This window comes from Lottia gigantea (genome assembly GCF_000327385.1).
Source record: "Lottia gigantea unplaced genomic scaffold LOTGIsca_4, whole genome shotgun sequence".
NCBI lineage: Eukaryota > Metazoa > Mollusca > Gastropoda > Lottiidae > Lottia > Lottia gigantea.
In genome coordinates this window covers 2,225,032-2,250,971 of record NW_008709379.1, presented here as the reverse complement: position 1 = coordinate 2,250,971, position 25,940 = coordinate 2,225,032, and the positions used below count along the sequence as shown (strand labels likewise).

The following is a 25,940-nucleotide window of genomic DNA, read 5'->3' as shown; positions in this document are numbered from 1 at the left end:
CCACAGGCAACTTAAGGCATTTTGAAGCTGATCAATTACTGAGCGAAAGTCGAAAATTGCAGTTTACGGTAAATGCCATCAGTGACTCGTAATCTACAAAATTAGTGGAGCTGTACATTCAGAATGTGCAATCACTCGCAAGTAGTGGGTCAATCGTAGCGACGATGAGACAGTGAGCCCGAGCACGATTATATCAATTTTATTGTTTCCACCTGTTCGGTTCCATTTTCGAGAATTTTATTGGACGCTTTTTTATGATCAACATGCCATAAGACATTATCGATTTCATCTTTTTCTTTTTGGTCTATCAGGACCATTTGAAGATTAATGTTTTTAGCAAGATGATAGCTAAGACTATTAACTATTCACGTTATCGCTAAAAGGCATGGGTTTTTTTTTTTTAAAAAAAAATGGCGTTTAGATACAAGAGTTAAAGAATCTAATAACAATTTTCTCTAGACGTGAACAAATGTTGAGAAACGTAGCCGCAGGTGGTATTGAATTTGTATAATCGGTTTAAATCCACCAAAGACTTCCTTTCAGTCGCTTAATTTGATCTGACAAGAGACAGTAAAGTTGATGTTGGTATTAATAAAACCGAGACTACTTTTAAACAATTTAATGCCTTTAAAAGTTCAATCACGTTAAAATCTTATAAGAGTCGTCTGTTTCAGAGACGTTTTTAATTGAAACACCGTCTATGGTCAATATCTATTGATTTAATAAAACTCTGGATGTGTCAACAAATTCTAATATCCATCGTTTACATAAATAGCTCAATACTACATTAGACAGTAATTATACATCACGGAAGAAAACCTCCACAACATTCCACTCCATGCTGTGTTTACCAAAATATGCCTAGTGCCTTGGTTCTTTTCGATTACTTTCAATGTAACCCCCACCCCTGTAATCTTTATAGGAAGCCACGGGGAAAACGGGTACCCCTGTAGAAGATCATATTAATCGTTATACGTGTTGATACCTTACCTGCTCTTGATTGAGCTATTGAGGCCATGTAGTGTGCCATAGGTGACCTTTTGCAACGCCATTATACTTTTCTCCCACTCACATGTAATTGCAAAACCTGTAGCACATGGGGTTTTGGTTAATTGAAAAGTAATTATTTCTACCACGTCTGTCCCTGAAAACCCAGAGTCAGTAATTGGCCTTTGCCGGTATGGAATCCCATTGGGGATAAAGCAAATATTTAGACAACTGAATCCCTGTGACAATATTCACGTCTTAACATTTTAGGGGAGGTTACAATAAGATAAATTAATGTATTGCAAAATAAATAGCTATCGACACTGAAACAATTCTCTGGATTGTCGACATAATTCTTATCCAGATGGTTACTTCTATCAGCTCAATATTCATGACCTCACAGAATTTACAGTTATAATACATTTAAATGTATTTCAACATGAACTTAATTTAATATAGACACAGACAGAAGATCTCTCAGGTTTGTTTGGTGAATAATGAATGAAGTCTGAACATTAATAATATGGCGTGTTCTTTGTAACTGATTCAATATCAAGTTATTATCATGACTCTTTGCATTAACAGCATAAGACATTATCTACTGGAACAGCAAAACTTAACATGCCTTGTACTTCTTCACAATTTCGCCACCATTACTTCGTCGTATACCTTGACATCATTAGGCACTTTTCTTTTATACTTATATGGAATATAGATTAGTTCCTTTTTCTCCTTAAAGTTAAAATCATAAATCCACACTGTAGACAACAACTATTAGTTACATTCGCTGTTTGCAGTCTTTTTGTCGCGGACTTCGTGTGGTTGTACAATCAAATCAATCACAACATTCTGTAATACAAGAAAAGTGTCGAATGATGTCAAGATATTACGATCTTCGTCTAATACGTTGTGTCTTGTAGTGCCGAGTTTTTCTGACCTTGCTTGACCAAGCATAATAAAATACTATGGAAAGTTTTTGATAGCTAAATGTCTCCATACAAATATGTGTTATGTACATAGATCAATTCCCATTATGTATCTGAAAGGGATTAGTATTAATTCCCAACTATTCAACGCGAGTCTAGAATTGGGGAAATAGTACACGGAATATCGAGGATTTCGACCATTTTGAATTTGGTCCATACAAAAATTTCACTAAGGTTGCCAAAGTGGCACACCCGGTGGTAATGTGTTCAGAAGCGTTATCTGAAGCAGAAAAAACAATAAAACATTGTACGTACTCCAAAACATACTTTGGTGCTCTGCCACTTGACCACAATCAGTCTTTGAGTTGGTCAACTGTTAAACTCCACCGTAGCAAAATTGTGCTTATCAGTGACGTTTTGATGAATCATTGGATGGAGGTTTTGAATAGGGGCGCAAAAACGCCACCGCTGCATAGAACTATTCAAAAGGATGTTTGGGACAGGATGTTGAACATGAAAAAGAGATAATGCACGCATTTTGATTATCAATTTATAAACAATGATGCATTCTGATTTTCAATTTGTGAAAATTGATATTCTAAGACCGTATTAGAAATATAATAATCATCCATGAAATAATCATTAGAGTTCCATTAGTATCTATTGCACGCAATCCATTTCATGATAATCAGCTCAGTTCTGATAAAAAGAAAAGAATCAAAAACACAGTCCTCGTACATCATTCAATTTATCTCTAGGGCACATATCCAATATAATTATTCATACCTGAACTTGTCATCAAACTTATCTTGCATTAAATGATGTCTGAAGCTTTATATTAATTTAACATATCCCTTTTAAAGGAATACTACTTCTTAGAATGAACATAAAATTTAAGATTTTTGACATTGGCCAATAAGAGCATATATTCATCAGTAGATATACCTGTTGTCATAAATAACATAACAGGATCCTTATATAATCTGATAAATAAAAAAAAAACGTTGTAATTATCCTTAAATATGCAATTAACTATTGAAAAACGCTTAATATTTTTATGTTTTTCAATAATTACTTAGTTGTATAAATTTTCTAGATTTTACAGGGATTCTGCTGTAACTTTATGACACGAGGTATTTTTTTTTTGATGATAGGTTTTTAGAAAACTACGGTACGTTTTTAAAGGGATAGATGCGCCATTTTTTTTTTACCAATCATATCTTAATATCAGAAACGGGAATTGTTATAGCTAGGTCAATCAGTAATAGTGTTAATAGCTCACCGTCGAAATTTGAGTCTTCAAATCCATGTGTGTCCAGAATCATCCCCGTTTTAAATCCCGACTCGTCATTTTAAGATGCTTTGTGATATATAGAAAAGACTTATATAGAAAAAGTGATAAAAAATTCCTAGTTTATACATCGTATATTTCTAGTACATTTAAAGACAAGTTATATATTCTCAAGGCTCAAATCAACCACCCAAAATGTCAAAAGGTTCAACTGAAAACGGTCTTTTTGAAGCACAACACCAAAACTAGTTTAAGCTGCTTACTCAACAATTAGAACAGTGTGTTTTTAAGAATGAAAATTGTGCATAGTGCCTCATTTTTCTAAATCACTAACTCCTTATCTGCTCCAGATCTCGCTTCCTGATTAAAACTTGATCTAATCGATATATACTGAAGCCTTGTATGCCAGTTTAATCATTGTGGATGGAATCAATTGCTGTATGGGAAAACTACATCAATATTCAACTAATGAAACAGCGATAACGAAATCATTTAAAAGAAATGCGAATTCCTCTAAAAACATTTCCTAAAATGAAGCCATTTGTCTGTTTTAATTGATTTCGTTATATGAAGATTACATCAAAATTCATCTAATGAGTCCGTATTAATGACATTATTTGAAATAAAAACGTATTCCTCTAAGATGGCATACCATGAGAAACCTTTTGTTAAAACAAATTGTGGATGAAAATTGTTAGGTTTTTTTTATGTTATTTTGGAAATTAAAATGTGAAATTGACGAAAATTCCAAATAAGAAACCTAAGGAGAAGCAAAGCCAAGATCAAATATTGAATGTCGAAATCTATCCTGAATACTGATAAAGCCCGACATTAATTTTGGTTTTCTGATATTTGTCCCTTATGGCAGGCCTTAAGTAGATTACAATATAGAGTAAAATATGATAAAACAAAAAAGATACAAAATTATAATCTTCCTGTAATTCCTTATCCTCCTGGAATCCTGATCTACTCCGACGCCTGGTCCCCCCCTTGAGTCCTGATCTTCTCCGACGCCTGGTCCCCCTTAAATCCTGATTAACGCCTAATCATCATTGAGTCCTGTTCTGCTCTCAAGCCAGAACCTCTCTGAATCCTGATCTACTCTCACCACTGAACCTCTCTGAATCCTGATCTACTCCGACGCCTAAATCTCCTTGAATCCTGGTCTATTCTCACCACTGAACCTCTCTGAATCCTGATCTATTCTCACCACTGAACCTCTCTGAATCCTGATCTATTCTCACCACTGAACCTCTCTGAATCCTAATCTACTCTGTAGAAGTAGAATCCTGAATCAAAATTATCGTCAGCTGTTCAGAACAGCTAAAAGGGAAAATAGACCTTGGGAATATAATTGGCGAGAAATCGTTTGTGGGTAGGTGGTATCTTTTTTCATTGCCATTCCAAACTTTAGCAATTAACTGGAAAAAATCGTGATTCTGTGCTTATTTACAAACCTAGATACTACCAATTTAAATCGTGTATCTAATGTGACTTTCATTTATCTACTTTTATTGCATGTGTGTATTCAATTGAATTTTTGTTGGTTTCAGTGGTGAACACATAAGAAAGCATAAAGCATTTTGTACCTTTCAGTTCCAGCTTCTTTAGAATAAAGTCATGGAAGCTATACCCTTCGTCCTGGCTCCACTTAAAGATCAAAGATTGGCTTTCAGACAATGTAATAGGAAACTTATAATTAGTTTTAGGAAGAAGTACATGTAGATACGATGGAACAACAACTATCATGTAAGTGGATATAGATCTTGGTTTCTCGCAAAACTCCATTCATTTCATAGAACAGACAACTTATGGTTATTATAATAAGAGCTGCTTTCGTTATTTTACGTACAGGTAAATTGGAATGTCAAAAATGCAGTAGATTGTTATCGCAAATAAAGTATTACATTAAACAATATATTGATTAAAACTATTCAGTGGAACAAATTAAATAAAGCAGTCAATTATACTTAAACTATTAATAATCAACCACTTGGAAAATTATTGGACTGGGTATTCTCTGATATAACAAAATATAGTGCCATATAATATACAGATAGCTTGGCTTTATAATATAAACCAGTAACCTAATTATGCCTTTAATTCAAATAACTCATGTTTATGTATCATGGACAAATACAAATATATTCCGTCTAAGCATAATACACCTTAATCTTAGCGAAAATATGATGGCAGTTGCTATTAATGTTGACTAGACAAGTTAAGACCGTTAAACAAGGAACTTTGGGCACACTTCTTTTAGGCACTCGGTCAGTCTGGTTCAAGTCATTTAGGCACAGCGTTATTAAGGCACAGTGATTTGGGCACACTTATATTCGGTCAAACTGATAGCGTTCTGTCCCTTTAAAAAACGCTGTATGACCTTGTGCCGAATATTGTGCCATAGCGAATAATTATGCTATAATCATAAATTGGTGGAAATATAAATGCCATAATTTAATCCTGCCTAAACAAATATGTGCCTAACTGACCTAATGCCTAAAACTAACAGTGTTCTTAAAGTATCGTGTATAACTGACTTAAAATATATATGTGCTTAAATGACAGAGAACCAAAGATACACCATTTGCAATGTCAGTTCTCTGACCTGATCATTTACAGTGGGATACATGGTTGAAAATATTTAAGAATTAGAAGTTGACAATATACTGGCGTGATTTCACTTTAATGCATTTTCCTTATTATAGAATTATTATAGAAAAACGTGAGGTGTAAGAGATAGTCTAGAATGTATTAAACAACATTACCTTCGGATGTATCTGAGCCTATAGAAATAGGCTGGAACTTATAACAATAGCAATTCCAGTTCACAGAATAGCCTGATAAGAACTTCAAACTCTATACCGTATTTTGTACAAGAGCAAGAGAAATTTAACCAATGAATGTATCATTTATAATAACTATTGATAAACCATAGTCTGGACCTACTATTGCATTTTATAAGCTTATTATGTATTGTAAAATAAAGGGTTTTGTAGACGTTCCCATTGTTTTCCTTACTGTCATAATGACAATATTCGCCTGGATTTGATATGTTTTTAATGACAGTTGTGTTCATTGTGTAGGCCTTTAAGTAATGTTGTTTGTAATAATTATATGACAGGAATTCATTGAAACACAAAAGTGACAGTGGTGATGGCTGCAAAAAAGTGGTGTAAAAAATCCAAACAATGTGTCAAAGCAAACTGTCTCTAGGATTTCACTGGCGGATTAGTGAGAATCTCCTCCGGCAATCCTCAACATTTTCTGAAAAGCTGCAGAGGCAAAGAGCGCTAGAGGAATTTTCGCGGTAAAGCGTTTGTCAGGCCCTGACAAGGATCATCAGGATCATCAGACAATGCAACTGATCTTGATATTCGTCAAACGTCGACATGATACATTGCTTGTAATGTCGATACGGCAACATAATGGCAACACTGAAAGGGTGTGTAAAGAACGAAGCAGATAATTCAGAATTGTTGCTGTCCACACAGTCCAGGTTTCCGAGGTAGTGAAGAAAGCGATGGATACACGTAATGGATGTTACGTATTTACTCTGATCTGTCACAGCATGTGCAGATCCAAATGACAGATTGAGCTTTGGGAGGTGCGGATGGGTGCTGTCGGTGTCTCCGATACACATAGATTTTTTTGGAAATCTTGGTTACAATCTCTTTATTAACTGTTAACTATATGTGTGAAATTGGATGAAAAATCCTTAAACAGTATTGTATTACACTCTTTGAAATTAGATGAACTATTGATAGGTCCTTGGCCTATGATCTAATTTAGATTAGGATAGTTTTCTAGTGTATAAATACATGCTAACCTCCTTAGTTCTCTTTATTATAAAATTCTGTCTTGTCAAGAACTAATTAATTGAATTTTTCATTTTAATTGATTAAATTGCCAACTATAAAATGACTTAAAAAGCACATTTTTTATATTTGTAAAAGTCATGTTTTTTTTTTCATGTTTATCTTCATTTAAATTTTAATTTTGGAAAATGGTGATAAACTGTATTTTGTTCAATATACTGCTTCCTATCTAAATACATCGTTTTAAAAGAACAAAACAAAAAGATCCAAATACCACATGGGTCAATTCCACCAAGGGCGAGGTCTAGAAACGCAAAGGAAGATTGCTGTGCCTTCGTGGAACAACTCAGGATTACCCCTTTGAAGTGAATTCGAAATTTCTAGTTTAAACCAAGACAGTTTTAAATTTTATATATTTAATTTCACTTTAAAAAAGCACTGAAATACTGACTTTAGCTGAATTTTTATTATATTTTAGTTAATTGCCCCCTTTGAATCGTGTTTACCTACATTTTTATATTATGTCCATAGATATCATATAAATTATTACATGTTTAGCTGCCATTCAAATGTTTTATAATGAAACACAATGGAGAATTAAATTCAAGTAGGGGGACCTCATTTAGGCTTACTTTCGTGAATGTTGTTAAATCACGATCTCTTACGTATTACTGTATCAATACGTTCAAAAACCACTTCTGGCATATGGTCAACGGAAGGGAGGAGCGCATGTAAAATTATTAGGACCAATTATTGATATGGTCCTTGGGGTTTCGTATGATCCTGTATAGCAGGCAGTCATCTGCGAATAGACGTACGGCATCTGGCAAGTCGCTAAAAATAGTAGAGGGCTTAGGACTGTTCCCTGGGGTACTTCGGAGGCAACAGGGACTTCTTTTGAGGAGTCACCTTCCACTACTACCTTCATGTTTATGCAGCAGTTTCCCGTGGGGCACCGTATCGAAAGCCTTTGAGAAGTCCAATATGGTGAGGTCTCTCTGGAATCCTTTATTAAAGTTTGAAACAAAGTCTTGTATTGTAACAGCAAGTCGGGTTTCACATGAGTAGCAAGCGCGGAAGCCATGGTTGGGAGATAGGATTGCGTGATGGTCAAAGTGGTTTAGCAGAATGATGATGACAGACTATGTGCTCGAGGATCTCGCTGAAAACAGACGTCAACGAGTGGCAAGGGTGGCAATTCGCTGGTTCATGACGATCTCCCTTTTTGAACACCGATGTTCGCATTCAGCCAGTCTTCGGGAAGTATTCCTGAGTCCAGCGACCTCTGAAATGTCATAGAGACTCCAGGTGCGTATTCCCATAATACCGTGTTAGGGAGTCTAACGGGTCCAGGTATTGAAATTATTATGATATGAATAAAAACGTTGGCAATTCTAGACATTTTCTGAAAAGCTGAATAGCCTCTACTGTTATGTAACAGAGCATTTAGCGGAACTTTTACCGCCAAAATGAAATATATCTATTCAAGGGAGAGAACAAACGTTAATTAATTGGTTTAGTCTACTATTAATTAAATATCTTAAAGTTAAATGTTGAAGTCCTTGAGATTTGCTTTCTTTACAAAAAATGTAACGAGTGGCTAGGGCGTGTTTGTAGACCTCAAATTTCTGTTTTATTTAGTAGTTTTTCACAATAATGAATTTGTAGTCAAGCCACGTTGTTTAGGTTGAAGGTTATTTATAATCACAATGATCTATCCAGGCCTTTAGCCAGACTTTGTTCTAAGGGACAAGTAACATATAACCGGAAGAGCAATGATGTATGGTGTTTAGTTGCAGTATGGAATTGATCGGTTGTCAGAATTTTTTCAGTGGGATGGGCAATCTAGTTTTTCACCAATGCTGATCGGGCTGCAGTTAATGAGTAGACTTCCGCTCAGCCCCGTCGCCAGGAATGATTTGGTGCTGGGGCTCAGATTTTGAACTCAGAAAATTGGAAGAATTAAGTAAGGCTCTGAGAAGTCATTTCTGACTATTTTGAGTTGCCAAAAACATATCAAATATATATCTTTTTGATTTTGTACAAAGACACTTTAATTTGATTAATATCTGCTGAACTGAAGAAGGTTTTGCTGGGGATTAATTCTCACTTGCTGGGGCCCAGCCCCCACGAACCCAACCGTAACTATACTGGGCAGTTTCCGCTCCAGCTGCGTCTGTCAATATAAACTCAGGTCTTTGGTCATTTACATAGGCAGATTCTGTTGAATAATAATAGAGATGTCGAGTTGGTCTCTTCCCAGTGTTATTTGGCCGTGCAGGGACCGCAGATAGCGGGTGGGTGTGTGACAAAGTTGGCTTGGCCAGCATTATTTCTGAGGGCGCGTGAGTCTACACTCAGTGGTAATCCAAGAAATTTATTTTCCGCAAATGGATTACCATGATCTCATCGGAGTAAGTTTTTTTAAAATTGGAAAGATAACTCTCATTTAAAAAACTAGATGTTCTGATGTTGATTGTGAATCTGGAAGTCGATCATTGCCTGGAAGCATGAGACGTCTGGAATCCCTGATCCATTGACTAACAACTCTTTGCGCTTGGTTTTGCGTATGTTTTGTATGGTTTGATAGGCTATTTATCATTTTAGTCGCACCGCGCAATATTTTTGCAGAAAGAAGAAAATTAGCTTCTTAACACATCATAACATATTTATTGAGAATATCAAGTTAGTGTAGGAGTCGGATTTGTATTAAGATGATATTTCAGATAAGAATAATGATAGGCTTCATTAGGTTATTCGGACTAGGTCAAAGGGTAAAATTTAGGACGATTGCTGACCCGATATCATGTTGATCTACTGTTATGTTATTGAAAAAATCGATCACTTTTCAATAAACAAATGCTAAAATATCAAATGTAAGGTGAGTAGGTATTTTCCTCCGTTCTTTTCCTATTATTAATTTTCATTATTATCTATAAAGTGGTTATATATGGCTTCAGTCATGGGCCTACTATTACTAGGCTAATAAAAAATGTAACAACTATCGCATTGGGTGTCTCTCTGTACCTTGTTTGTAGAGTTGTTGATAGCCTATAGGTTTATTGACTTGTGTCATATATTTTAAAGATTAAATAAATAAGAACACTATTATTGATATACTTCTCCTTTCTTTGCTTTCTGCAAGGTTTGAATTCACATACAGGAATCTTTATTAAGCACAAAATAGGCTATGCTATAAATAATGTTAGACAACAAGTATGTGTATAATAGGCCCACACTAAAAGCGGACATCTATCTATAACTCCCTAAGATTAGTAATAAATAATATTTTAGATGCAATTTATGGCTTCTATGTAGTTTTTGCATTTCATTTGTTGATCAATATTTTTGTTAGTAGCTTTTGTGAAAGTGTAGTCCGAAACATCTGACTCTATTCCAGCCTAAGATAGCTATTGCGAAATTCTCGACTAGTGTAGGGTAAGAAAATGTAGGCCCTGATTTATGGAGATTTTCTGCAACCCTGAAGGAGCAGGTTTACTTAGCATTATTTATTTACCTCAAATCTGAAATACCCTGATGCAGGAGCATCAGCTCTAGGTCTACTTTTATTTTGTGAGTAGCCCTATCAATTGACACTATGACCTACTCTTGATCCGCAGTCTTTATTTGCCAGTGGAAGATAAGTTTCGTAAAATGCTTAGTTTTAGTGGAATTACTAGGCCCACAGACTTTCGACTGAAATTGGAATGGTGCATATCATTGCTATCAGAATCCCTGATACATGTATGAAAATTTAAAAAAACCTCTTTAAGATCTTTCAAATTGCACCATCTATATGACATACTCTGAAGGTCAAGGATCTGTACTAGATGTAGAATTGACATCGCTGAGTTTAAGATGTGTTGTGAGGATTTTTGACAGAGGATTTTGGATTTTCAAGATAAATAGTAGGCCTATGCCTAAGCTAAAATATTATTCATAAATATTTGTAGGTCAGTATGTGTCAAAAATGATATAAGTATCTAAATTTAGATATGACAGACATTGAAAGTTAAGTTTCATCAGAACTCATATATCATTTGATCATATAAGGACAACTGCTATCTTAGTTGATCATTCAAGTACAAGAGTACAATAAAAGTTAGGTCATTCATTCTAGACAAGCCTACTATCAATACCAGACAATTATTGCTACATGTACTAATTTTACATAGGGTTACTGTTATATTACCGTTATATTGGATTACCACCTTGCTATAATAGTACCAGTACCGGTACCAGTAGATGTTGGATTGATAAACAGTAAATATTCTCTTATTTTCCCTGTTTACAAGTTAAACATGCTATGTGTTTACATGTTAGATCATATAATAAGTGTTGACCTATATTTTTACTATTTTCAATTTGTCATATCTTTTAACTGACAAAATGTCATATGACTAAAATAGTAAGCCTATTACTTAGAATGAACTGAGATCTGGCTGTCACAAATATTCTTGATCCTGTTCAGTTAGGTTGCTTGTTTTGCTCATATGAATTTATGGGAAAGTTAATTCCTGTTTCGTAAACTAGATGCGTATACGAAACATGTCAGCTCTATTCAATAACAATTAACCTCTAGTGCAAGTTTTGGGTTTACAAAATTAGAACCCTTTTCATTTTCATCCTGTTATTGAATGACATTTTGTCTAACTGTGAGTTCTCTCTCTGACCAGGGTTTTTCACGTTTTGTCAAATACTACTGTTAGAACAAAATATATCTTGCCAATAGAAATCATCTAAAGCTTATTACTGTATAGTTTCCTTTTAAAGTTTATCTTTTTTTTCTAAAAATATATAGAAAAGTTTTGTATTTTCAGGATCTCTGCTATTTAAAGTTAAAGTGAAACGTTTATTATGATGGAAGAAACAGATGAAAAGACACCGTTGTTAGGGAAAGAAAATGGTCGAAACGAAGTCAATGGTTATCTTAAAACTGATGAATCTAAATTATCATCATCATTAGATAAAAATGGGTATGTACCGTGTCTCTGTATATATTTTTCTTCTAAAATGTACTAAAAAGTAAAATGTGTTTGTATAGTCGAATATAGATGTGAATACAAGTGATCATTATAAAGAAGTTCGAATTGTATTAAAGAGATTGTAAAGAGGTTTTCTAAAATTTGTATGTCTATCAGGAACACTATTGGCATCAATTTGCACCATTCCAATTTTCAATCAGCTGGTCATAAGTGGTAGCTAAGACCAAAAACCGTTTAATACGGTACATCTGTTGCTCCTGCAATTCCACCAATACAATGATAAAAGAAGTAAGAAGACACCTTTTATGAGTGACTGAAGTATTCAATTCTACGAGCTGTCGTCAAGATGACTCCTTCAGGTAAAATGATTCGAATAATATAAAAGGAACTCTTGAATTCATACATTAACTTTTCTATTTTTAGTGAAAGCAAGAAAGAGGATGTTCAATCGGCAACATTTGGTGAATTGGTAAGTGGTGCTAACAACAGTTTATTACTTAAAGGGACAGGTTCGCCATTTTGGGGGGTTGATTTGTGTCTTGAATATATGTAAATAGTCTTCAGAAGTACTAGAAATGTACGAAAATTTCTTCAAAAATATTTCAAACTAGGAATTTCTTTTCCTGTTTTTATAGGTATCTTAAAATACCAAGGTTAGAGTAACCTCCCTTCAATTATCATGAGTAGCTATTTTTTTACCTGGCAAATGTATTTAACTCAACAATCCATCACAGTCCAATAGTCATAAACACAGCTGAAGACCTATCTAGATTACTCTTAAGATCTTGGATGAGGAAGAGAATGTGTTGCAAGATTTTTTATCAAGGTTTTTCCAGGAGTTTTTACATTGACTTGGCCTTGATATGCCTTGAGTAATAATTGATATTGGTAGACTTGTCTGATAAACATTTTGTAATTTTTTTTTCAGTTTGCCTATGCTACCTGTTTGGACAAGTTCTTAATGATCATTGGAAGTTTATTTGCCATGGGTTCAGGAGCAGCCTGGCCTGTAATGACTCTAATCTTTGGTAAAATGACAAACTCCTTTATTCAAGGTGAGCATTGTGAGATATTATCTATCTAATTATTGCTAGACTAAAATCACAATTAATACATAATATAAGTTTTCAACATTCTTATTGCTGTAAGCTATAGAATACAACCTTCTTTTACAATCACTTCAAGGTTTTTGTACCAAACTTGTCAGCAGATTGAGATGCTATACCACTGAGCAATTATTGCTGTGAAATATGCATTTTATGTGAATTATGTATCTCTTAAGTGTTAGTTTGTTTTTAGAAGAATCTCAATGAAAGCACTGACCACTAGTTACTCTAGGGTCCGGCAATATAGCAAAGTATATAGAAATAAATACCTGTATTTGAATATATATCTCTTATAATATTGTCTCTAAATACTGAAATATTGCCATATCATGATATCCACCAGATATATCACCCAACCCTGAGTTATTCTTTTTTCTAACATTTTGCAGCTCCAACAAATAGCAGTATAGATAATAGCACTGCACCAAAAGATAATAAAACATTAGACCAGTTTGAAGAAGATATGACAACCTATGCTATATATTATTGTATTATTGGAGCCAGTATGTTTGTTTTATCAACTATACAGGTAATTTATACATTATTTTCATGCATTTATGTCCAAGCACAGAAGATTTGGGTATTTTTAGCTCCAATGCCCCATTACCTCATTTTTTTTCGGAAGATATCACCCCAATTTAATAGCCACAGTTAACCTCAGGGAGTTTTCACCTCCACATCAGATGGAGTGTTCACCTCCGCATCAGATGGAGTGTTTACCTCAGCATCAAATGGAGTATTCACCTTGGCCTCAAATGGAGTGTTCATCTCAGTATCAAATGCACTGTTCACCTCAGTATCAAATGGAGTGTTCACCTCAGTATCAAATGGAGTATTCACTTTGGCCTCAAATGGAGTGTTCACCTCCGCATCAGATGGAGTGTTCACATCAGCATCAAATGGAGTGTTCACCTCAGAATCAAATGCAGTGTTCACCTCAGTATCAAATGGAATGTTCACCTCCACATCAAATGTAGTATTCACCTCAGCCTCAAATGGAGTGTTAACCTCAGCATCAAATGGAGTATTCACCTCGGCCTCAAATGGAGTGTTCACCTCAGCGTCAAATGAACTATTCACTTCGGCCTCAAATGAAGTGTTCAGCTCAACTTCAAATGGAGTGTTCACTTCATCAACAAATGGAGTGTTCACTTCATCAACATATGGAATGGTCACCTCAGCATCAAATAGAGTGTTCACCTCATCAACAAATGGAGTGTTCACCTCAGCATCAAATGGAGTGTTCACCACATCAACAAATGGAGTGTTCACTTCAGCATCAAATGGAGTGTTCACCTCAGCCTCAAATGGAGTGTTCACCTCATCAATAAATGGAGTGTTCACCTCATCAACAAATGAAGTGTTCACCTCAGCATCAAATGGAGTTTTCACCTCATCAACAAATGGAGTGTTCACTTCAGTTTTAAAAGAATAGGTCGCCTTAGTTTCAAAAGAAGTGCTAAAGCTCACCTCAGGTTTAAAATGAGAGATAAGGGCGCACCATATTTTCTTAATTGACAACTTACCCTTTATCAGAGATAAAGCTAATATATGCATTTTTCACAAATACAAGTATTTTCTTACAGGTAGCATTTTGGACAATGGCTTGTGAAAGACAAACCAATAAAATACGTAAAGCGTTCTTTCAGTCTATCTTACGTCAAGATCAGGGTTGGTTTGACCAGCATCAGAGTGGGGAATTAACTACAAGATTATCTGAGTTAGTACTACTATTTACTGTTATACTTCAACTTTTAGTAAAAGAAATTAAAAAGCCAGACTAAAACTTTGTATTAATAAAACATATTAGAATGAAAGATTGCAACTTATTAATTAAGAAAGCTTAACAGACTGATTTTTTGATTTGAAAAATTCAGAAGGTATTTGAACTGCTAATTAAGAGTAGAAAAAGAAACTTATATCCTTATTTTTTCAGTGATTTAGAGAGGATAAGGGAAGGAATTGGTGATAAATTTAGTTTGTGTATCCAGTTTGTGGCACAATTTATCTCAGGGTTTGCTATAGGCTTTACTAAAAGTTGGAAGTTAACATTAGTTATGATGTCTCTAACACCATTATTAGCTGTTTGTGCTGCATTTGTAGGAAAGGTGAAATCCTTTTTTTTACAATAATTACAATATATTATAAGTAATAGGAAAATTAGTTTAACAATGACATTTATTGATATTAATAATAGTAATTAGGTAAATTAATAATGGATATATATTCATAAAGATATTAGTAAATATTATTTTTAATAATCAAAAAACTATTTAAGTCTTTGACCCAGACTAATAGATAGATTCTTTAGCTGAGGCATGTGACTACACATCCAATTGGAAGTCAAGGGGAGAAAGTGTCCAATCTGTCCTTGTTCAGCCAACACATGCTGTATAATGCATGTATTATTAGTAGTTTTTAACCTTTTTATTCAAAATTATACAGTATGTTGACATGTTATTTTATTTAATCTTAGTTGGTAGCATCTTATTCTAAAAAAGAACAGACATCCTATGCTCAAGCTGGTAGTGTTGCTGAAGAAGTTCTATCCTGTATCCGGACTGTCACATCATTTAATGGACAAAAGAAAGAAATTAATAGGTAGTATTTCTTTACTACTTCACTATATCATTCCATTGAAAATTCCTTGATTTTAATCTGGAATTGTAATCCACTGAGGATTTTGATCTGAGAAATATGTCAAAAACTCACCAAGGAATATGTCAAAAACTCACTGAGTAATATGTCAAAACTCACTGGGGAATATATATCAAAAACTTAATGAGGAATATGTCAAAAACACACCAAGAAATTTGTCAAAAACACACCAAGAAATTTGTCAAAAACTCACTGAGAAATATGTCAAAGACTCACTGAGGAATATGTCAAAAACTCACTGAGGAATATACATAGGTCAAAAACTTTTTCTTAATATGTAGAACAGCTGATCGGATGTTAAACTTTGTTTTATTTAATGATATGTTTTTTCTAGATATGCGACATCATTAGAAGAAAGTAAAAGATTGGGTATTAAAAAGTCAGTAGTTGTAGGACTAGGTGTTGGACTCACCTTTGTAGCAACTTTTGGTGCCTATGCTCTTGCATTTTGGTAAGTTCTATGATGCCAAAGTGCAGAATTTAAGTACCTTCAGATTTAGTGACATCATAAATTGATATAGCCTCTGTTGCATGCATTTCAAAATTTTGAAACACTGTAGGCCAACTGAAATTTTCGCTAATGTTCAGGCTATGAAAATATCTAAAGAAGCTAGATTTTAGAAATATTTGAAATTGAGCTCAAAATAATCATCTCAAATTTTAATGGTAATTTATTGCTTTTAGCAAAGTCCCAGTTTGTTATCGAAATGTCAATTCTTTTATTTTTTTTATTTTTTTATTTTTTTTTCGATTTTTACACACCTTCCTGAGCTTAGACTACAATAGTTGCAGCAACCATTCAACATTCACGAACCTTAGATATAGGCGACGATGTGCATAAATATATTTTGGATCTTTTTTGCAAAACCGGAAGTGCCACAGTTCAATATGTGCAAGAATAGATAATCGGCTCTAGAAGTCGTATTTTTCGGTCGATTTTCTTTGGGTTTGCATTTTTGGAATCTACTGTTAAAATCTGAAAGAATAGCAATTTCAAAATTCGAAAATTTGTCGCAGACATTTTTTGACCGATTTTCGAAATTTTTGGACCATTTTTCAGTTTTTTTCGGATTAATCTGAAATTTTGATAAAAGATGCATGTCACTAATGTAAACCATTTGACGTATTCAAAATTTTTGCGTCACTTCCGGTTAGAGTGGAAAATCGATTTTCACTTCCGGTTGAATAACTTCCAGTGTGATTGAAATATTTCAACGAAATTATGTATATCGTTATTAATCTTAATTCTATGGCCGATTTTAAAATAAAATTTAGACCGAAAAAAATACTTCGGCCGCCATTTTGATTTGATACTTTTTCATAAAACTCAAAATGGGGCTTCGGGGGAATATTGGTCAAATTTTTATGTTGGTGTATACTTTAGTCGATGGCGACAAAAATGTTGGAAATGGATTTTTGAATCTGACTTTTTGCTTTTTTGCAACTTCCGGTCGAATTTTTTCAATTTTTGAAGGCTTGTATCTCGTGACCTTGACCTTTGATGACCTTGACCTTTATAGGGTCAAAGGTCATTTACCTTGGCTATCATTTGATACTTTGACCTTTGACCCCAGACATGTACTTCCTGTTTTATAGCTATCCGTAAAAAGCCAAATTCGCAACTTTGGACTGCTCTAACACGTGACCTAATTAACCTAGAGGGTTAATTTTTTCGGTTTCTTAATGTTCTTCTCATGCACTTTACATACATATAGAACAATTGCTTTTTTAAAGTAAAATTGAAATTCGTGATTTTTTCAAATTTGAGTTTTGTTTTACCATATTTGTGTCTTTTTGATCTTGGTGTATGTATATCTTATGACCTATTTTATGGAGAACCTTGATATTTTGAATACAACTAGACGCTTTGAATATGAATTCACCTATGGCAAAAAAATTTGGTTGGGCGTGGCACATCCGGGTTGAATTACTAATTGTTTACATTTTGGGGCTGGGGCATAGGATACGTTTGTTAAAAAAGGGACTTTGCACACAATTACCTCATCCTTTTGGCCAGTTTGTGTTAACAGCTCAGTTGTTTGAGCTTTATAGTTCCAAAAAAGGAACAGGTTTTAACATTTGGATATTTTCATTTTTCGATTTTGATCTTTGTTGACATTTGTTGACCTATATCTTTTGACTTGAATAATGTAGAAGCTTGAAATTTGAAACACAACATAACATTTGGAATTAATTACCCTATGCAAAAACATTAAGGTGGGCGTGGCACATCCGGGTCATATTACTCATTATTGATATTTTTAACCAGGAGCATAACTCGCAAAGTATACGTTTGTTCAAAATGGAACTTTGCATACAATTATCTCATGAATTGAGCCACTTTGTCTTAGAATTTCGGTTGTTTCCGCTTCTTAGTTCAAAAAAAGGAACAGGTTTTGGAAATTCAAAATTTTTGACCTTGACCTTTGATGACCTTGACCTTTATTGGGTCAAAGGTCATTGACGTTGTCTATTAGTTTATGCTTTCATATTTGACCTCTGACATCTACTTTCGCTTTTATAGCTGTCCAAAAACATCCAAATTCGCAACTTTGGACTGCTCTAGCACGTGACCTAATTAACCTAGAGAGTAAATTTTTTCGGTTTCCTAATGTGCTTCTCGTGTACTTTACATAGATATATAACAATGGTTTTTTTAAAGCAAAATTGAAATTCGTGATTTTTTCAAATTTGAGTTTTTTTTTTTACAATATTTGCGACTTTTTGAGCTTAGTGTATGTATATGTTATGATCTATTTGATGTAGAACCTTGATATTTGGAATATAACTAGACACTTTGAATATGAATTCACCTATGACAAAAAACTTATGTGGGCGTGGCACATCCGGGTTGAATTACTAATTGTTTACATTTTGGGGCTGGGGCATAACTCGCATAGGATGCGTTTGTTCAAAAAGAGACTTTGCACACAATTACCTCATCCTTTTGGCCAGTATGTATTAACAGCTCAGTTGTTTCAGCTTTATAGTTTCAAGAAAGGAACGGGTTTTAACATTTGGATATTTTCATTTTTCGATTTTGACCTTTGTTGACTTTTGCTGACCTATATCTTTTGACCTCTATTATGTAGGAACTTGACATTTGGAACATAACGTAACATTTTGAATATTGATTAACTTATTCAAAAAAAATTGAGTTGGGCGCGGCACTTCCGGGTTAAATTACTCATTATTGACATTTTTGGCCAGGGGCATAACTCGCAAAGTATACATTTGTTCAAAATGGAACTTTATACACAATTACCTCATATTTTGAGCCACTTTGTCTTAGAATTTTGGTTGTTTCCGCTTCATAGTTCAAAAAAAGGAACAGGTTTTGGAAATTCAAAATTTTCAATTTTTGACCTTGACCTTTGTTGACCTTGACCTTTGTTGGATCAAACGTCATTGGCTATCTATTTATACTTTTATATTTGCTGTCCTAAGTCAACTTCTGGTTTTATAGTCGTTAGCAATTTGAAATTTTAATGGCGTATATCTCTTGATCTTGACCTTTTTAGGCCTTCCCCTTTACAAGATCAGAGGTCATTGACCTTGGCTATCTGCTGATACTTTCATTTGTGAGGTCTGACGTCCACTTCCGGTATTAAAATCTTCTAAAAAATGAAAATTTCTCAACTTTAGACTGTTCTTGCGCTTGATCTAATTATCGTGGAAGGTTGATTTTTTCAGGGTCTTTTGCATTTTGCTACATTGCCACGTGTGGTTCTAGTTTATATTTGTAATAAATATTTTTTATATGAAAACTTAAAATGATGTGGGAAACCATCTTTCACCATTATAACCCCTCTCTGAATCTAAATCTGACTATGTTTCTGTATAGGTATGGTTCAACATTAGTCAATGATTTCCAGATTAGTAATGGTGAAGATGGTATAGATCCTGGTACAGTTATGACTGTAAGTAAATTATGTAATTATTCTACTGAACATAATGTACATGGCTGTTATTCTTGGATTTTCATTTTTGTAGGAAATGATAAGGAAATTCGCCAAAAAGCAGTTATATTTACCTTGTTCAGTGTTAAGATATTTAGAAAGTTTTTATTAGATCATTTTTAAAGATTTGCTGTAATGTTTCTTTAGATACATATTTCCATCTTTTAGGTATTTTTCTGTGTCATGGTAGCATCTATGGCTCTTGGTAGTGCTAGTCCACATGCTAGTGCTGTAGCAACAGCAAAAGGGGCTGCTGCCGTTGTTTTGGATGTTATAAATAGAGTAAGTATTACTTATATTGCATCTCCTCACCATGTAATTTACCTCTATTTAAGCAGATGGTTCAGTCCAAACTGTCTGTAGCTTGTCTGATTGTCATCTGCTGGACGATGGTAGTTTCAAATACAAATATTAAATGGCTGACCATCAATATTGACAGAGGAACCTCTGGTGAAAAATTGAGAATTATATATCACCGTCTATAATGCACACCTCCGGTTGGTCAAGCTCTATCTATCACCTGACTACACACTATACACACAAATATACAGTGACTTTCAGGAAAGAGATATTCCTTTTGTTTTGATAGTAGTTTCAATTCACTTTCAATTCTTAAATTCTTCAAGTACCAATGCTTGACATTTCTTTGGAAATTAAACAAAATTTTTATTTGTAGGTTCCACCAATAGATTCAACATCAGAATTAGGAACTAAACCTGACAGAGTTAATGGTAAAATAGATTTTGTTGGTGTAGATTTTTCTTATCCAACTAGATCCAATGTCAAGGTAAGTGCTGAACGGTTTTTGTTTATAGATAGGCATAACAGTAAACATGTATTTATAATGTATACAGCTGTAAATGGGCATGGATAATTTGGTATAAATGACAAAATTTTCAAACACCTGAGCATAATGTTCAGGTATTAAAGAATTTTAATATTAGTATAGAACCAGGACAGACTGTAGCTCTAGTTGGTGCTAGTGTTATATATTAATTGTTTATATTCAGGTATTAAAGAATTTTAATATTAGTATAGAACCAGGACAGACTGTAGCTCTAGTTGGTGCTAGTGTTATATATTAATTGTTTATATTCAGGTATTAAAGAATTTTAATATTAGTATAGAACCAGGACAGACTGTAGCTCTAGTTGGTGCTAGTGTTATATATTAATTGTTTATATTCAGGTATTAAAGAATTTTAATATTAGTATAGAACCAGGACAGACTGTAGCTCTAGTTGGTATTAGTGTTATATATTAATTGTTTATATTCAGGTATTAAAGAATTTTAATATTAGTATAGAACCAGGACAGACTGTAGCTCTAGTTGGTATTAGTGTTATATATTAATTGTTTATATTCAGGTATTAAAGAATTTTAATATTAGTATAGAACCAGGACAGACTGTAGCTCTAGTTGGTGCTAGTGTTATATATTAATTGTTTATATTCAGGTATTAAAGAATTTTAATATTAGTATAGAACCAGGACAGACTGTAGCTCTAGTTGGTATTAGTGTTATATATTAATTGTTTATATTCAGGTATTAAAGAATTTTAATATTAGTATAGAACCAGGACAGACTGTAGCTCTAGTTGGTATTAGTGTTATATATTAAATGTTTATATTCAGGTATTAAAGAATTTTAATATTAGTATAGAACCAGGACAGACTGTAGCTCTAGTTGGTATTAGTGTTATATATTAATTGTTTATATTCAGGTATTAAAGAATTTTAATATTAGTATAGAACCAGGACAGACTGTAGATCTAGTTGGTATTAGTGTTATATATTAATTGTTTATATTCAGGTATTAAAGAATTTTAATATTAGTATAGAACCAGGACAGACTGTAGCTCTAGTTGGTATTAGTGTTATATATTAATTGTTTATATTCAGGTATTAAAGAATTTTAATATTAGTATAGAACCAGGACAGACTGTAGCTCTAGTTGGTGCTAGTGTTATATATTAATTGTTTATATTCAGGTATTAAAGAATTTTAATATTAGTATAGAACCAGGACAGACTGTAGCTCTAGTTGGTATTAGTGTTATATATTAATTGTTTATATTCAGGTATTAAAGAATTTTAATATTAGTATAGAACCAGGACAGACTGTAGCTCTAGTTGGTGCTAGTGTTATATATTAATTGTTTATATTCAGGTATTAAAGAATTTTAATATTAGTATAGAACCAGGACAGACTGTAGCTCTAGTTGGTATTAGTGTTATATATTAATTGTTTATATTCAGGTATTAAAGAATTTTAATATTAGTATAGAACCAGGACAGACTGTAGCTCTAGTTGGTATTAGTGTTATATATTAATTGTTTATATTCAGGTATTAAAGAATTTTAATATTAGTATAGAACCAGGACAGACTGTAGCTCTAGTTGGTATTATTTATATTCAGGTATTAAAGAATTTTAATATTAGTATAGAACCAGGACAGACTGTAGCTCTAGTTGGTATTAGTGTTATATATTAATTGTTTATATTCAGGTATTAAAGAATTTTAATATTAGTATAGAACCAGGACAGACTGTAGCTCTAGTTGGTATTAGTGTTATATATTAATTGTTTATATTCAGGTATTAAAGAATTTTAATATTAGTATAGAACCAGGACAGACTGTAGCTCTAGTTGGTATTAGTGTTATATATTAATTGTTTATATTCAGGTATTAAAGAATTTTAATATTAGTAAAGAACCAGGACAGACTGTAGCTCTAGTTGGTGCTAGTGTTATATATTAATTGTTTATATTCAGGTATTAAAGAATTTTAATATTAGTATAGAACCAGGACAGACTGTAGCTCTGGTTGGTGCTAGTGGATGTGGTAAATCAACTACTGTTAATATGATACAGAGATTTTATGATCCAACAGTTGGCAGTGTAAGTCAGTCTATGATTTTTGAATGTCTCAGTGAGTTGGGCGCTTGCTCACTTATCCTAAGGTCCAGGGTTGATTATGTCGAGAAAAGACCTTTGGATTTTTAAATCTTGATTCCCCCATTGATGCAGAGGTCAGAGGAGCTGAAAAGCATCTTGTCTTTGCACAGACCAATTAACTCATGATCCTGTTGACAGATTGTGTATATAAAGGACCCCTCAAATTAGGATATCAAAAAAGAGTAGACTAAAGGCTTTTGTCCTGATAAAATGTTCCTCACTGTAGATTGTTGCCTGTCTTCAGACACTCTATTGTATTTTATATTAGGTATATCTAGATGGTCACAATCTAAAAGACATCAATATAAAATGGTTGAGACAGAATATAGGTGTAGTGTCACAGGAACCAATATTATTTGGTCGATCAATAGCAGAAAATATCCAACTGGGTGAAATGTCTGTGACCTACAATCAGATAGTGCAGGCAGCTAAAGATGCCAATGTACATGATTTTATTAATGGATTACCTCAGGTTTGTCTTTTTTACAACCTAAGGACAAGAATGGGCTGCTCTTATGTATCTTCAGCAGCTTGTTTGTATCGGAAGGTGCAAGGTTGGATCTAAGCAATGGTTCAGATGGTATCTTTGCATATTTTACAACCCAATGTCGGTTGGTCAGTGATGCTGGTCCAAGAAGCAGAAGTATGCAGGTTTCTCTTCTCACATGACTATGTTCTCCAGCTAGGATGTCTTAAGATGTCAGATAATTGTTTGGATGAATTATAATATCAAATGGTAATGTAGGTTATTCCTTCAATTGCTTGTGCCCAGAAATAGCCTAGTAATAAAGAATAATACTTAATGCTCATAATCTGTGTAGATTTCATTTGGGCCATAGGTTGAAATAGATCAGCTGTAAGCAGAAACATTGTGGAAATCAAAGTTACAGTTATTAATGCGTAGTGAATATTAAACAGTGGCAAATTTGTTATTGTATTTTTCAGGGATATGAAACTCTGGTGGGAGAAAGAGGTGCTCAGTTATCAGGAGGACAAAAACAAAGAGTGGCTATTGCTAGAGCTTTAGTTAGAAATCCCAGAATTCTCCTCTTAGATGAAGCTACATCAGCTTTAGATTCCACTAGTGAAAAGGTTGTACAAGATGCTTTAGAAAAGGTATGATGTGTTTACATTTTATTGTCTTTGAATTTGGAAGTTTACGTTCTATTAGCTAGTCATGTCTCATTGGAAGCCTTGCTAAAAGTGTGCATACTGAAAAAATGAACTTTAGTTAGACTCTGCCATTTCCTCACTTTGATTTAACTCAAGGGTAGATTGTAATTTTAAAGCAAATACCATAATTTGATATGTTACTTACTTTTCATTTCAGGCAAGGAAAGGTCGAACTACAGTAGTAGTAGCCCACAGACTATCAACTATACAGAATGCTGATTTAATCTATGTACTAGAGAATGGTATATTAGTTGAACAAGGTAGACATGAGGAACTTATGGCTAGACAAGGTGTCTACCATCAACTCGTTACTCTACAAACTATCGGTGATATGAAAGACAATGAAGATGATGGTGAGTAATGCTTCATGCACCAATTTTAATGTGTTGATTTACAAATTTATGTGTTAAATACAGCTTTCATGAGTGATTTACAATTCCAATTTTTGATTTACAATTTCTAATTGTTGAGTTACAGTTTCTCATTTGTTGATTTACAAAATTATATGTTAAATACAGTTTTCATGAGTGATTTACAAAATTTCAGATGTACAGATATGAAATTTCCATTTGCTGCTTTAAAATTTTCAAGTGTAGATTTGTTATACAATTTTCATATGGTTATTTATGAATATGTTTTACTTGTTTCAGAATTACCAGAAGTTTTTACTCAAACTACAATGAAACGTACGATATCTCGACAAGATTCTAAACAACCCAAACAGAAAAAGGAAGAAATAACAGAGGTGTGTTTATAACTTGTTTAATGATCATTTTAACACTAAATTGCTTTGACTGAAAGGGATACAGTTAGCTGAATTATTGCTTGACTAGCTGATGAGCCTAATTTCAGTTTTCAGTGTGGTGTATCTGTGTATCTGTTTTCAAAGCATGGTATAAAAATACCCTCTAATTTGATATTTTTTAGGAGGAACCAACCTTAAAACCAAGTTTTTCCAAAATATTAAAGTCCAATGCTCCAGAGTGGCCATTTATTGTAATGGGTTGTATAGTTTCATCTTTAAATGGAGCTCTGATGCCGTTATTTGCCTTCTTTTTAAGTGAAATTATCAAGGTAGGGGATACAATTTTCTTTTTATACACTGAAAATTTAATCATTTGAATATTCAAAGAATTAAGAATGGAACAAGAGAAAGCTCACATATAATGGCAGTCGTGAAAATGCTGAGAATCCTGGTTTTGTTAATTAGAGAGCTTATTGTCTGAAGAGAGCTTCCAAAATGTGGCGTTTTTATTACAAAAAAATTTGATTGAGTTGATGCTGATAATCAACATTGATGGTACTGGTATATGTATGTATTAAATGACAGTGAGAAATAAATCTCACAATTTCATTTGCTTCTTGTAATACTCTCAATAGAAACACATATATATATATTGAATTGTTACAGACGTTTGGTTATACTGGTCAGAAGTTATTAGATGAAGGTATATTTTGGAGTTTGATGTTTTTAGGTCTTGGAGTATGTTCATTCATGTTTAATCTTATTCAGGTAGGATCCGTCATTTAACTCCCTTGTACAGTTATCATAAAACATTATCTCTGAACTTCTACTAGACTTACTTGTTTTGAAAATTTTACATTTGAAATAAACACAATGACCTACATTTCAGACAGAAAATTCTCTTCTGTAAAATTATATTTCCAAACAATAACTTTTAAATATAGATATCATTAGATGCCTAGTTGAAACTGGAAAGAATATACTGTTAGCACATGTTTATAAGGTTATTATCCTCCATGTTGCATAGCCAAATGTCCAATGTCCTGCAGAAAAGCAGGAAGTAAAACTCCATTTCATTAATATTATAGAATGTGAGTTTTGGTTCATCTGGTGAGAAGTTAACAGCTAGACTTAGATTACAATGTTTTCGATCTCTGGTACGTCAAGAAATATCTTATTTTGATGATCCTAAACATTCTACTGGAGCTTTAACCACTAGACTTGCTACGGATGCCTCTATGGTGAAAAATGTAAGTAGTTTCCTCTAGTTATACTCATGAAATATGGTCTGTTCACCAATAGTTATATCTGGTGTCACAGAAAAAAACATAACACT

At 33.5% G+C, this 25,940-nt stretch overlaps 2 protein-coding genes across 2 annotated transcripts in view; both read left to right on the top strand.

The window, feature by feature from the left end:
- Positions 1–11,882: 11,882 nt before the first annotated feature.
- Positions 11,883–13,091, top strand: LOTGIDRAFT_153679 (hypothetical protein; the record flags this gene model as incomplete). Its single annotated transcript, XM_009059700.1, has 3 exons — positions 11,883–11,998; positions 12,431–12,476; positions 12,936–13,091. The coding sequence occupies 3 exons, from the start codon at positions 11,883–11,885 to the stop codon at positions 13,089–13,091; spliced, it is 318 nt and encodes a 105-aa protein (XP_009057948.1).
- A 485-nt stretch (positions 13,092–13,576) lies between these two features.
- Positions 13,577–25,940, top strand: part of LOTGIDRAFT_153678 (hypothetical protein) — a gene marked incomplete at both ends in the record, with an annotated part of 18,504 nt that continues 6,140 nt past the window's right edge. Inside the window, 16 exons of the mRNA XM_009059699.1 lie at positions 13,577–13,642; positions 14,700–14,833; positions 15,050–15,221; positions 15,590–15,714; positions 16,106–16,222; positions 19,616–19,691; positions 19,899–20,012; positions 20,407–20,517; positions 22,504–22,629; positions 22,955–23,158; positions 23,632–23,802; positions 24,017–24,212; positions 24,406–24,407; positions 24,787–24,933; positions 25,271–25,372; positions 25,693–25,854. Coding sequence (XP_009057947.1) covers positions 13,577–13,642; positions 14,700–14,833; positions 15,050–15,221; positions 15,590–15,714; positions 16,106–16,222; positions 19,616–19,691; positions 19,899–20,012; positions 20,407–20,517; positions 22,504–22,629; positions 22,955–23,158; positions 23,632–23,802; positions 24,017–24,212; positions 24,406–24,407; positions 24,787–24,933; positions 25,271–25,372; positions 25,693–25,854 — 2,025 coding nt within the window. The remainder of the gene's footprint in view (positions 13,643–14,699; positions 14,834–15,049; positions 15,222–15,589; positions 15,715–16,105; positions 16,223–19,615; positions 19,692–19,898; positions 20,013–20,406; positions 20,518–22,503; positions 22,630–22,954; positions 23,159–23,631; positions 23,803–24,016; positions 24,213–24,405; positions 24,408–24,786; positions 24,934–25,270; positions 25,373–25,692; positions 25,855–25,940) is intronic.